This window comes from Armigeres subalbatus, chromosome 2 (assembly GCF_024139115.2).
Source record: "Armigeres subalbatus isolate Guangzhou_Male chromosome 2, GZ_Asu_2, whole genome shotgun sequence".
Classification (NCBI taxonomy): domain Eukaryota; kingdom Metazoa; phylum Arthropoda; class Insecta; order Diptera; family Culicidae; genus Armigeres; species Armigeres subalbatus.
Genome location: NC_085140.1, coordinates 345,954,892 through 345,967,503, shown reverse-complemented (window position 1 = coordinate 345,967,503; position 12,612 = coordinate 345,954,892). Strand labels below are relative to the sequence as shown.

At 37.6% G+C, this 12,612-nt stretch overlaps 2 protein-coding genes across 5 annotated transcripts in view; one reads left to right on the top strand and one right to left on the bottom strand.

Annotated features, from left to right (window-relative positions):
- Positions 1-12,612, bottom strand: part of LOC134212895 (inositol-pentakisphosphate 2-kinase) — a 507,776-nt gene that overhangs the window by 15,456 nt on the left and 479,708 nt on the right. The gene's annotated exons all lie outside the window — the stretch shown is intronic.
- Positions 10,528-11,203, top strand: LOC134217037 (uncharacterized). Its single transcript, XM_062695793.1, has 2 exons — positions 10,528-10,929; positions 10,984-11,203. The coding sequence occupies exons 1-2, from the start codon at positions 10,567-10,569 to the stop codon at positions 11,146-11,148; spliced, it is 528 nt and encodes a 175-aa protein (XP_062551777.1). The 5' UTR covers positions 10,528-10,566; the 3' UTR covers positions 11,149-11,203.

Sequence of the window (12,612 nt, the reverse complement as noted above, 5' to 3'; positions counted from 1 at the left end):
CCGGTAAAAAATTTAGAATTAATCAATCCCGTTCATGCATCCTCAACACGAACATCAGTTTGATGTAAGATATGGCCCTTTTGGCCCACTGCTTCGTTATTCCTGTGAAACCCGCGTTTCATCATTTTCACTCAGAATTTCACGAAGAGCAGACCCGGGCGTCCAGAAGCGGTTCCAGCGACAACAGTTTTCGCAGCAGTGGTGGTGTGCAGCAGAAATTTTTTCCAGATCAACTTTCTCTTTGACAAATTTTGGCCCTGAGCAATAAAACCAAAGTCAGAATATTAAAAAAAAATGTTAGTTTTCGCTGGCGACAACCAAATCGATGGGGACGCCAACGAATTTCTGCAGCAATCTCCCGCCGATTTTCTCCGCTCTGATTAACACGGAGGCCATGATTCCACGACCCACGCTAAGCGTTTTTTGTAGTTCGTCTCGGATCAAATCTCTTGTCATTCGTCTCAATAATACCCATTTCAAACCACTAAGGCGTCGTACACTTATTACGTAAGCAATTTTCTGGATTTTTTTCTACAACCCGTAAGATTTCTTTCATACAAATGATTTTTTAATTATATGGTGCGTAAGAAAACTTCAAACCCCCTCCCCCGAAGTGCTTACGTAACATGTATACAGCCTCTAGAAGTACAATAGAAGTACAATAGATAACTGCAAGTAATTTAACTGCAATGCCTTTTAACTGCAATTCGATAGTTGAAACAGTTTTGCAGTTATCGGACCGCTAAACTTCAAAACGATGTCAAAGTCAATGACAGCTGCATAGTGTTGCACAATACGATGCACTTTAATTGCATCTGACGTCGAAACCGTTTGACGTCTAAAATGCGTTGCAGTTATCGAACGGCATTCGCTAACTGAAAAGTAAACATGTTGCAGTTATCGAACGGCTAGTGTACATAACTAAACCGAATCTGGCGAAATCATCACTGGCCATCCATTTGATAAGTCATCACAGTACAATCTTTTACTTTCTTCCGAATATAATGGTGGTCCTGACAAGAACCGATTCATTTTCAATGAGGCCGGAACAAATATGAATTCCTTCTATTATCATGTTGGTCTTAGGATTACGAAGGGGTTGATGAATAAATAAATAAAAAATAAATGGATTAATTGATAAAATCGTAAGACTCATCAGTTTTCAGCAGTCAGCTCACCAGCTGCTCGCAGTATGAAAAATTGAGAAAACATCCTATCGTTGTGGTGTGTTCTGATGTTGCGGTAGTGTTGAAATAGTTCATTCTGAATATAATAGCATCAAAAACAATTATGGATCCGCTAAAACTCTTCAAATCAATCATTGAAACACCTTTTGTTTAACAAATCTCCATTCAAAATAATGAAAAATCTACAATTTTCCTTAAAATATTTCGTCCTTTGAGCCTATTATTGCGATAGTCCAATTATTTTGGTATCGTTCTTCATAAGAAATACAGACAGTACCGTCGTTCGGGGTGACATTGGGCCTAGGGGGTAAGATTGGGACAAATACGAAAAATGTTTCCACTCCTAATATCTCAGAAACTGTGACGAATTTTGATGAAAACTTCAAACGGTTCGAAATTATATTAAATTTCACGTCTAGGAGATCACAAAATAAAATCCAAGAACTAATTGTGCTCGTACTATAATGCTTGGAATTTGAATGTAAAACTATTGATCGAATGAACCCGTATTAAAATAGTGTCAGTAGTGCCCCACAATCTATTACATTACATTACTAGTTTTTAGATCGATGGATACCTGGTTATCATGTTACGATGTTGTTGTTTTATCGAATTTTATGAATATTTATATAGCGGTTCTGGTTTTTCGTAGCAACGAGCAATGCATGCTAAAAAGGGGTGAGATTGGGCCAAGCCTTTGGTTGATTTGCCTTACATATTTGGTAAGAGCCGTAATGTAGGTAATTCTCGCTCAACTTTTCAAAGGACCTAAGTAACATTTTTTCATGAATTAATTTGAATAGCGCAATCAATAGCTTTCATGTTGTTCTGTTGATTGCGTTATTCAAATTAATTCATGAAAAATGTTACTTAGGTCCTTTTGAAAAGTTAAGCGAAAATTATTTTTAATGAACGATTGAATCGAGGCATCGTCACCGCTGAACTTTATTTGATGTGGCCCAATGTCACCCCCTGTAAGGGGTGAGAATGGGCCAATCTTAAACAACATAAAACTTTGAAGAATTTCCCTCATTTTTTTCCCCCACACAATGGTAAATTTATTATTCAAGCTTGTACCAAACTCATAAAAACTTGATTCCAATGTTAACTACTAGAGCTTTGTAACATTCAATTGGAACATACCACATTTTGGCCCCGTTGACGGTACCACAAAAATAGGACTGACCTTCCAAAAATTGCCCCAACGATAGGTAACTATTCTTATTATAACGGTAGCTTGTTTCTATTAAGGTGAAAACAATAGACGTAATATTTTCGAAACTATTCGACTACTGAAATGTAAAAGAAGATGAAAAACTCATTTTTGAAGAATTTTTTTTAATTAATTTTGTATCGACGCGATGCTTAAACCCTCCGATGAGTAAAGAACTCTTCAGATTTTAAATTTCCTGTCAACATTTTTATCTCGTTCCAATGTCTCAATTACTTGTTTTCATCAACGATCTGAACATTCAATCTTTTGAAAGGTATTTCATGAGAAGATTTGTTGTGTTCTTAGGCTTTGTGCACAAATTACGTAACGCTTGAGGAAGAGAGAGGGGAATTGAGCAAACGTTACTTATTGTGACACAGGCGGGAGCTAATGAATAGTTCCGTAACAAAATAATCAAATTTGAACAAAAACAAAATTGGACACGGAATTTGCATCAAAACAATGTCCTGCTTGAAATGAGGATAAAACATTTAAAAAAAAGAACAATAACGGTTTTGTCGTGTAGTTTTTACAACAATTGGAAAGTCTGGTCACGCGTCAATTTTTCAGCTAATTCAGATTAAATTTCGAGGTGCCTCAAGTCGATTTAATGTTTTTGGGCTATTTTAAAATATAACAAGAGATATAAACGCTGGAAATCATCGCAACAACCTCTAAACGGAAGCTTGAGGTGTGCTCTACAAGTCTTGTGAACATTGCGATTCGTTCCGTTCACGTTTTGACCGTGTTAAAGTGATATTCAAGCTTTAAAGTGCATAAAAACACTATTTCCCCTAAAAGTCATTGTTCTAAAAAAATCTTGAATATATTTCAAATCATTCCTAAATTATTATTTTATTATTCCCCTTTTTTCCCTAGGCATTTCAGTAATATAATTGCCAATGTGCGAACGGTAGTTAAATTCTTAAAAATCAGAAGCTGAATCTTTGTCATAAATTTGCACGTTAGGATTTCTTCAAACAAGTTGTTCGAAACGTAAAACATACAGACGTAAAATGAACCAAATTTGGAAGTCGTTTGCTGTAAGCATAAAATATCATATGATTTGATTTTTGTTTTGTTCAAATAAAGGCTCCCCCAGACCTAAGCGATTTCATCGCAGCGACGGCGACAACTAGTCGCCGCGATTCTATCGTTAGGTCGCTGCAGGCAACAATGCTCTATTTACGCTTCCATACCAACGCACAGTGGGGATTTTTAAAAGCAAAAGGCTCGAAATTCAATTACTCCAGCTGACGCTGCAAAATTTCCAGAAAGTATATGTTTCCTGAAAGAAAAAAGTGCGATGGATCGTTTATGTTGGGTTTCGTGCTGTACAGACCACTCTAGAGTGCTCATTTTGCCCCAATTCTCCTAAATTCACAAATCACAATATTTCTGCTATGCCTCGAGCTGACGCTGATATTTCTTCAATAATTATAAGTTTCATAAAGGTAAAAAGTGCGATTAATCGTTTGCGCGGGGTTTCGTTCTGACCTGACCACTTTAGAGTGCTCATTTGGCCCCAATTCCCCTAAAATCAAAATATTTCTACTATTCCTCGAGCTGACGCTTATATTTCTTCAATAAAATATATTTCCTGAAGGGGAAAAAAGCGATGAATCGTTTGCGTGGGGTTTCGTGCCGGGTAGACCACTTTAAAGTGTCCATTTTGCCCCAATTCCCCTGAAATCACAATATTTCTGCTATGCCTCGAGCTGACGCTGATATTTCTTCAATAAAAATATGTTTCCTGAAGGAAATAAGTGCTGTGAATCGTTTGCGTGGGGTTTCGTGCTAGTCAGAACACTTTAAAGTGCCCATTTTGCCCCAATTCCCCAGAAATCACAATATTTCTGAAATGTCTCGAGCTGACGCTTATATTTCTTCAATAAAAATATGTTTCCTGAAGGGAAAATGTGCGATGGATCGTTTATGTTGGGTTTCGTGTTGTACATACCACTCTAGAGTGCTCATTTTGCCCCAATTCTCCTAAACTCACAATATTTCTGCTATACCTCGAGCTTACGCTTATATTTCTTCAATAAAAACATGTTTCCTGAAGGAAAACAGTGCGGTGAATCGTTTGCGTTGGGTTTCGTGCTGGGTAGAACACTTTAAAGTGTCCATTTTGCTTCAATTCCCCTGAAATCACAGTATTTCTGCTATGCCTCGAGCTGACGCTGATATTTCTTCAATAATTAAAAGTTTCATCAAGGAAAAAAGTGCGATGAATTGTTTGCGCGGGGTTTCGTTCTAGTCAGATCACTTTATAGTGCTTATTATGCCTAAATTCTCCTAAAATTACAATATTTCTACTATGCCTTATTATACTTATTATACAATATTATACTATGCCCCAATATTTCATCATCCGGGCAAATGCATTCTTCGGAACAAGAGATCATATCTTCTTTTGTCTTAAATCGAGAAAATGTGAATTGAAAAAAATAATCATATCCTCTTTTGCCTTCCACCAGGTAAAAGCATCTCTCAAAGAAGGGATCATATATTCCCTTGGCTTAAACCGAGCGAATGACTGAATTGAATTAAAAAATCATATTCTCTCATGTCTTCTGCCGAACAAATGCATTCCTTGAAAAAATAATCATATCTTCCCTTGGCATAAACCAAGAAAATATATCAATTGAAGGAAGGAATCAAAGTGATTAACTTTAATTCTAAATACTTTAATGAAGTGTTTGAAAAAAGGGATTCATATCTTTCTTTTCCATATCGCACTTTTTCCCTTTAGGAAATATATATTTATTGAAGGAATATCAGCGTCAGCTCGATGCATAGCAGAAATATTGTGATATCAGGGGAATTGGGGCAAAATGAGCACTCTAAAGTGGTCTGACCAGCACGAAACCCCGCGCAATCGATTCATCGCACTTTTTCTTTCCAGCAAACTTACAATTATTGAAGAAATATCAGCGTCAGCTCGAGGCATAACAGAAATATTGTGATATCAGGGGAATTTGGGCAAAATGGTCACTTTAAAGTGAACTGCCCAGCACGAAACCCCGCGCTATCGATTCCTCGCACTTTTTCTCTTCAGGAAACTTATAATTATTGAAGAAATATCAGCGTCAGCTCGAGGCATAGCAGAAATATTGTGATTTCAGGGCAATTGGGGTAAAATTAGCACTCTAAAGTGGTCTGACCAGCACGAAAACCAGCGCAATCGATTCATCGCACTTTTTACTTCCAGCAAACTTAAAATTATTGAAGAAATATCAGCGTCAGCTCGAGGCATAACATAAATATTGTGATATCAGGGGAATTGTGGCAAAATGGTCACATGAAAGGAGTCTGCCCATCACAAAACCACACGCAAACGATTCGTCGCACTTTTTCTCTTCGAGAAACTTATATTTATTGAAGAAATATCAGCGTCAGCTCGAGGCACAGCAGAAATATTCGCGATTTTCAGGGGAATTGAAACAAAATGAGCACTCTTAAAATGACCACTTTAAAGTGGTCCGACCAGCACAAAACCCCGCGCAATCGATTCATCGCACTTTTTACTTCCAGCAAACTTACAATTATTGAAGAAATGTCAGCGTCAGCACGAGGCATAACAGAAATACTGTGATATCAGGGGAATTGGGGCAAAATGGTCAATTTAAAGCGGTCTGCCCAGCACGAAACCCCGCACAATCGATTCGTCGCACTTTTTCTCTTCAGGAAACTTATAATTATTGAAGGAATATCAGCGTCAGCTCGAGGCATAGCAAAAAAATTGTGATTTTAGGAGAATTGGGGCAAAATGAGCACTCTAAAGTGGTCTGACCAGCACGAAAACCCGCGCAATCAATTCATAGCACTTTTTCCCTTCAGGAAACCTATAATTATTGGAGAAATATCAGCATCAGCTCGAGGCATTCAAAAATTTTGTGATATCAGGGGAATTGGGGCAAAATGGTCACTTGAAAGGGGTCTGCCCATCACTAAACCCTACGCAAACGATTCATCGCACTTTTTCCCTTCAGGAAACATACATTTATTGAAGAAATATCAGCGTCAGCCTGAGGCATAGTAGAAATATTGTGATTTTTAGGGGAATTTGGGCAAAATGGGCACTTTAAAGTGGTCTGCCCATCACGAAACTCCGCGCAATAGATTCATCGCACTTTTTCCTTTAGGAAACATGTACTTTCTGGAAATTTTGCAGCGTCAGCTGGAGTAATTGAATTTGCTTTTGAAAATCCCCAGTGTGCAACGGCGACAGAATCGCTGTCGCCAAGCGATAGAATCGCTTCGCGTGTGTTTGGGGGAACCTTAACTTGTTTAAAGAAATCCTAGCGTGCAAATTTATGACAAATGTTTAGCTTCTGATTTTTAAGAATTTAAGGGTAAGTTGCACAATATTACACAAATATCCAGAGAAAAAAGAGGAACAGTAAAATTTTAAATTCGTATTGGTTTGTAATAAATTCAAGAATTATGTAGAACAAGGACTTTCTGGGAAAACAGTGTTTTTATGCACTTGAAAGCTCGAAAATCACTTTAACATGGTCAAAACGTGAACGAAACGAATAGCAATGTTACCAAGACTTGTAGAGCACACCTCAAGCTTCCGTTTAGAGGTTGTTGCGATAGTTTTCGGCGTTTATAACTCTTGTTAGATTTTTTTTTTCAAAATAGTCCAAAAACACTAAATCAACTTGAGCCACCTCGAAATTTAATCCGAATTAGCTGAAAATTTGACAGGACAGGCTTATTTTAGCATAATAATTGTGATTATTGGGTGATTGATTAATTTTTTGATACTTTTTGAAAACATGAAGAGGTCCACTATACAGCGGTATTGCAGAAAGTTATGCAACGAAATTTCAGGGTTTCATGAATCTAAATCGTTAATTGGATTTAGACTCACGAAACTCTGAAATTTCTATTCACAGGATAAGTCATGAACACTTGAAGCATAAACAATAAATAAGAAATAAGTACACACTCGTTCTACAGCCGACTGATAAGAGAGTGAGTCAGAAACAAATAAACAACATATACTATAATTGTGCTACTCTATTCTGTTCAATATTATTACTGTTTATTCATTTTTCCTTGTTCTAAAGAGCGAGCGAGTAAATCTGCTTGTATAAAAGAGAGGCGTCAGGACACTAGACTATAAACTAAGTCCCATCCTAGGAAGTCCCCGTTCTGTTGCTTAATTGTGAAATTTGGTAAGGAACTGATTTTCACAGAATATTCCAACATCGGGCCGCTTTTATTTTTGACTTCTTTTTTGAACAACGAGATCGTGAGTGAGGAACTATGTCAAAAGCTCTTTACATACTCAACGAATGTTTTTTTTCGCAAAAAAAAAATGTGAAGGAAAAGCTTCTGATTAGGGTGTGCCAAAACAACACTATGCTCGAAAAGTCATGGTGCTCAAGCCTTATATAAAAGATAATCGCATCTGGAGCATTTCTGTAGAACAACCCAAAACTCTAAAAAATATTTTAGAGATTCCGACAGAGCGATTTTTGAAAAAGTTGTTTTTTTGCACTTATTTTCATATATTGGCTATATTCACCACATTTTAATCACTTTTTTTTATTGATAGAATATTTTCCTGTGGACAAGAATGAGTATCCTACGGTAATTCAGTTGGTATTATGCAATCATAGGGCCCTCCCTAGCCATGCGGTAAGACGCGCGGCTACAAAGCAAGATTATGCTGAGGGTGACTGGGTTCGATTTCCGGTGCCGGTCTAGGCAATTTTCGGATTGGAAATTGTCTCGACTTCCCTGGGCATAAAAGTATCATCGTTCTAGCCTCATGATATACGAATACAAAATGGTAATATGGCTTAGAAACCTCGCGGTTGATAACTGTGTGAGTGCTTAATGAACACTAAGCTGCGAGGCGGCTCTTTCCCAATGTGAGGATGTAATGCCAATAAGAAGAAGAAGGCCTTTAGAACCAAATAAATATCATGAAAATGCAATTTTCGTCGTCAAATTTTGCAGAAATTTACCTCGTGTGCGTAAAATAATTTCTCCTCATGCATTGTCAATCATTATTCAAAAGGTATTTTTTATAAGGAAAGTTTTCGTGGAAACAGATTGAAAAAATATTATAACGGAACTATGAAATTAAAGATTTAGTAAACCCTTGAAACCACGAATATTTGCTATTCTATTGAAATTCAACAATATTTTGGTGAATATTTCAACAATTTTAACGTTTTAGGCAGTAAATAAAAGAATACAAATCCAGGCTGAAGTTTCATGTAACATGAATGCCTTAAAAGTTAATTTCAATAATCTTCTTATATATAAAAATGAAATGGTCTGTGTTCGTATCCGCATAGCTCGAAAACGGCTGGATGGATTTTCTTCGTTCCTTCAGCAGTTACGTTCATTATAGTTTACGACGGGTTTATATGATATTTCCTCAGTCAAAAATTATTAGTAAAGTAGTATAAATCGTGAAAAACTAAAAAAAGGATTCGCATGGGAGTTTCGCATGGGCAGTTCGCAATGCGTATTTTCGCCTACTACGCAGGACAACGCCTGCCGGGTCAACTAGTTTCAAATAATTTTCAACCTGTTAAAACCAATTATGGCAGTCTAACAAGCAAGCTAATCTTGGTTGCCATGGAGTTATGGAGTGTAGAATTATGCTTTCAATCATCCCCAGTTCTTATTAAATTTCTTGACATGACATGTCCCATATTGCGAACTTCTCATGTACTCATGTACTGCCCATGATTTCATAGTTGACGTATCAACCATTGCACTTTCGCATGTTTTTGGGATAATTCAGGGACAAATATCGCAAATCGGAAACATTCTAACCAGTGGACACTTGAATGCGGCTTGAAACATGCCACGAATCGATATTACAGTGGTTGAATTACCGTAGTTAACGCGGGGTACACTGAAAACCAAAACTACCCAAAAGTGGGTTGTTTGCACTCAAAACCGTGGTTTGGGCCAATAACCCAAATTTGAGTAAAATGACTTTTCTGGCACTAGGTAGTTTACCTTTAATCCCATGTAAACAATTTACCCAAAGCTGAGTTTAATTTATCCAAAGCGGACCTTAATCAACCCAAAATAGAGAATATTGAATTTACTCAAATTTGGGTTATTGGGCTGAGCAACCTCGGTGAGGTGTTTGCATCTTGCTCTAGTTTTGATAGCAATCATGGGAAAAAAAGGGAAAACTACCCAAATTTGGGTAAATTTTTTCTGCGATATGCTCATCAGCGCGTATATTGAACTCAAAGTTTGGGTTGATTTATCTGTCCGTGTAAGTCAAATTCGGTGAAATTTTAAATGGTTGTTACGTCAACTATGAGATCATGGGCAGTGTAGTTGCAATATCATAGAAGGCGGAGTAAATCCAATTTTCATTAGTTTGTATCTAGGATAGGATGTGCCAAGTAGTCAGTAAAAATCGTACTGATTTGCTGTCACAATCGTACCGGTTGCTGATTGGTTGAAAATGACAATCGATTACTTCGATTGGTGGCGGGGCAGCATTTTGTTAGTTTGGCCGTGTTGCAGGTTTGTAAAGTTGATATTAAGCAAAATACGTAAATGTTTGATTTCCAGTTTTTTGGTAAAAAAATCATTTTAAACGAAAACGCCATATTAACTATTCTCAAGGGTTGTAAAGGTTTAAAACTGTTGATTTAAAGCATTACGATTCACCTTTCTGTCATTTTCGATCTCAAAGTCATATTCACATTAGCAAAAATTTCTCACTATTAGTCTCTCGCTTCTCTTACATAAATAATGGATGGAACGGAAAGAAAAACATCAAGTTTTGATACATGATATTTGGAAGATATTGTACCAAACTACTTTGGCTGCACTGGCGACCACCTCGTCAGAGCGGTTTTAATTTCAAATTTCGTTACAATATCCCGCCACTCGCGTATTCTAAATCATTGTGTAATCAATATTGTTACCACTATTATTCAAATTGGATTGCAGCCCTTGGATGTTATGTCTAGCAGCGTAGACAATCTATGGTACATATCGAAACATGGTCATCCGAATACGATAATTACACAATCACTGAACATGAATCACACTACAGCAAACTAATCAGATAGATATATAAACTGAGCAGACGTGGTCTCATCGTAACAGTTTTCCCGACAACGTAACGGTTCCGAACAAGGGTAAATTCATTCCCCAATCATGTACCTACAGGTGCTGTCTGTCTTATTCCTGGTCCCGATGCTGGCAGCAGTACTGGTTATTGACATGCAGGAATATCGAGGATGCCCCGGCCATAAATACGATATAGACTTATCCTCGATGGAGTTCGATTACGATGACGATGGATTTATAATAGTCAGTGGGAATTTCACTTTTCTCAAGGACATCGTCCCACCGTATCCGATGTACGTCTATGCGGAGAAGATGGAACGCGGCGAGTGGAAGCGGACATTTATAGATAAATACATACCGGACTTTTGCTCCGTTATACAGAACTTCAATGAAATCTGGTACCCGATTACTAAAAATTTGAATCAGAAATATTGCCCTTTCAAGGCGGGGGTACGTATTGACCAAATCTTATCGTTCATTACTAAAATTTTGTTCAATCGACAGTTTGTGGCGCAAATCAACGATAACGTACGTTACAAGTTTCCGGTGACATTAACACACAACTTTGTTGGGGAGTGGAGAATGATTGTAGAATGTCGTGATATCTCTGAGAAAAACTCAGAATCTTTTGGATGTTGGATGCAGTACGCCAGTTTAATTGAAATATGAAGGATTTGTGACTCTGTTCGAACAATAGTTCAGGTGCCTACTCCCACAGAGAAAATGATATCAAGACAAAATTTTTCAAAACGACTTATCTGCTTTTGTAAACAAAGATTCAAACGTCGATTTGACGAATCTGATAGCTCTCCCACGCAAACCAACACCACCATTATGCAACGTACACACCAGTCAAGCAGTTCGACGAACATTGACTCCACCCCCAAGAAAACGCATCGGTTGCTGTTTTGTTTGAACGTGTGTGAAGTTGTTCGAACAACAATTTGACCGTTGGCGGCTCGATTGGAAAAAATAAAACGGTTTGATTTTGGTTTGAGTTGTCGGGGGTGGAGTCAAGGTTCGCCGAACATGTTTGAGCATTTGTAGTGAAGTTGCACAAACCCCCATATATTTTTTGATGATTGGTGCTCAAGTTAGCGCTTCGGTCGTTCGTGTGTGATATTGTTGGTCGAATAAATTGATTGTTCGTGTCGCTGTTCATAAAACTTGATGGATATTTGGATAAACGAGAGGTGGAGTCAATGTTGGTCAAACGGCTTGACCGTGTGTACGTTCCATTAGGTAGGTGAAGGTTTCCGTTACCTGTTGATGGTATCGGTTTGCGTGGAAGAGCTATCAGATTTGTCAAATCGTCGTTTGAATCTTTGTTTACAAAAGCAGATGAATCGTTTTGAAAATTTTGTCTTGATATAATGGTGATGTATTTAATAAACTTCGTTTGATTGCTTATGATCAATGCATTTCATTTAGATGTTTTTTTTTCAAGTTCGTTTTTTTGGTAGGGTCAGGCGTGTATAACACTTTACGGAGCCATGGTTCTTTGTGATATATACAATCAATATCATTTTATTGTACAGTTAGTAAGAGAGGGATACCAGCGTACTCGTGGCGACCATCTAGATGTTCTGCAGTGCCTAACTAATATTATTAGTGGTACTCACTCAACAGCGTAAGCAGCTGCGTATCTGATTATTGAAATGTTTCATACACAGCCACAAGGGACATATTTCAAATCGCCTATGAAACATTTCTATAAACAGATAGGGAAGAGGCCCCAAAACGCCCCCGATGCAAAACGCCTTTTGTGGTTTCCCTCATATTTACCGTCATTAATATGTCCGTAACAAAACTAGATCTAAAATTATGTAGGATAGGCGAAGAAAGTTTCAAAAGAGTGCATGGGAAACATCTAACATTTTGGTGAGGCGAAACGCCCTAGTGGCAATATCCTACAAAGTACTTGCGTCTCCACGGACTATCCATACTAGAATGCTGATTCGCCGACGCGTGGTACTTTGTTCCCTAGGAGCCGCCAGCTGAAAGGCGTTTTGCCTCATGAGTTTTCCGGCAACAAAATATCACCACTTTTTTGAAATGTGAATATTATCAATATGATTGAGATTTTTTACAATTTTTGAATGGCATCAACTAGCTATCTTGTTTAACTGATGC

What these genes read in the sequence shown, in the direction of transcription:
- LOC134217037 (XM_062695793.1), top strand. Translation starts at nt 10,567, where the DNA reads ATGTACCTACAGGTGCTGTCTGTCTTATTCCTGGTCCCGATGCTGGCA. An exon ending in ATTGCCCTTTCAAGGCGGGG is followed by an intron (nt 10,930 to 10,983) that starts GTACGTATTGAC and finishes TTCAATCGACAG; the next exon opens with TTTGTGGCGCAAATCAACGA.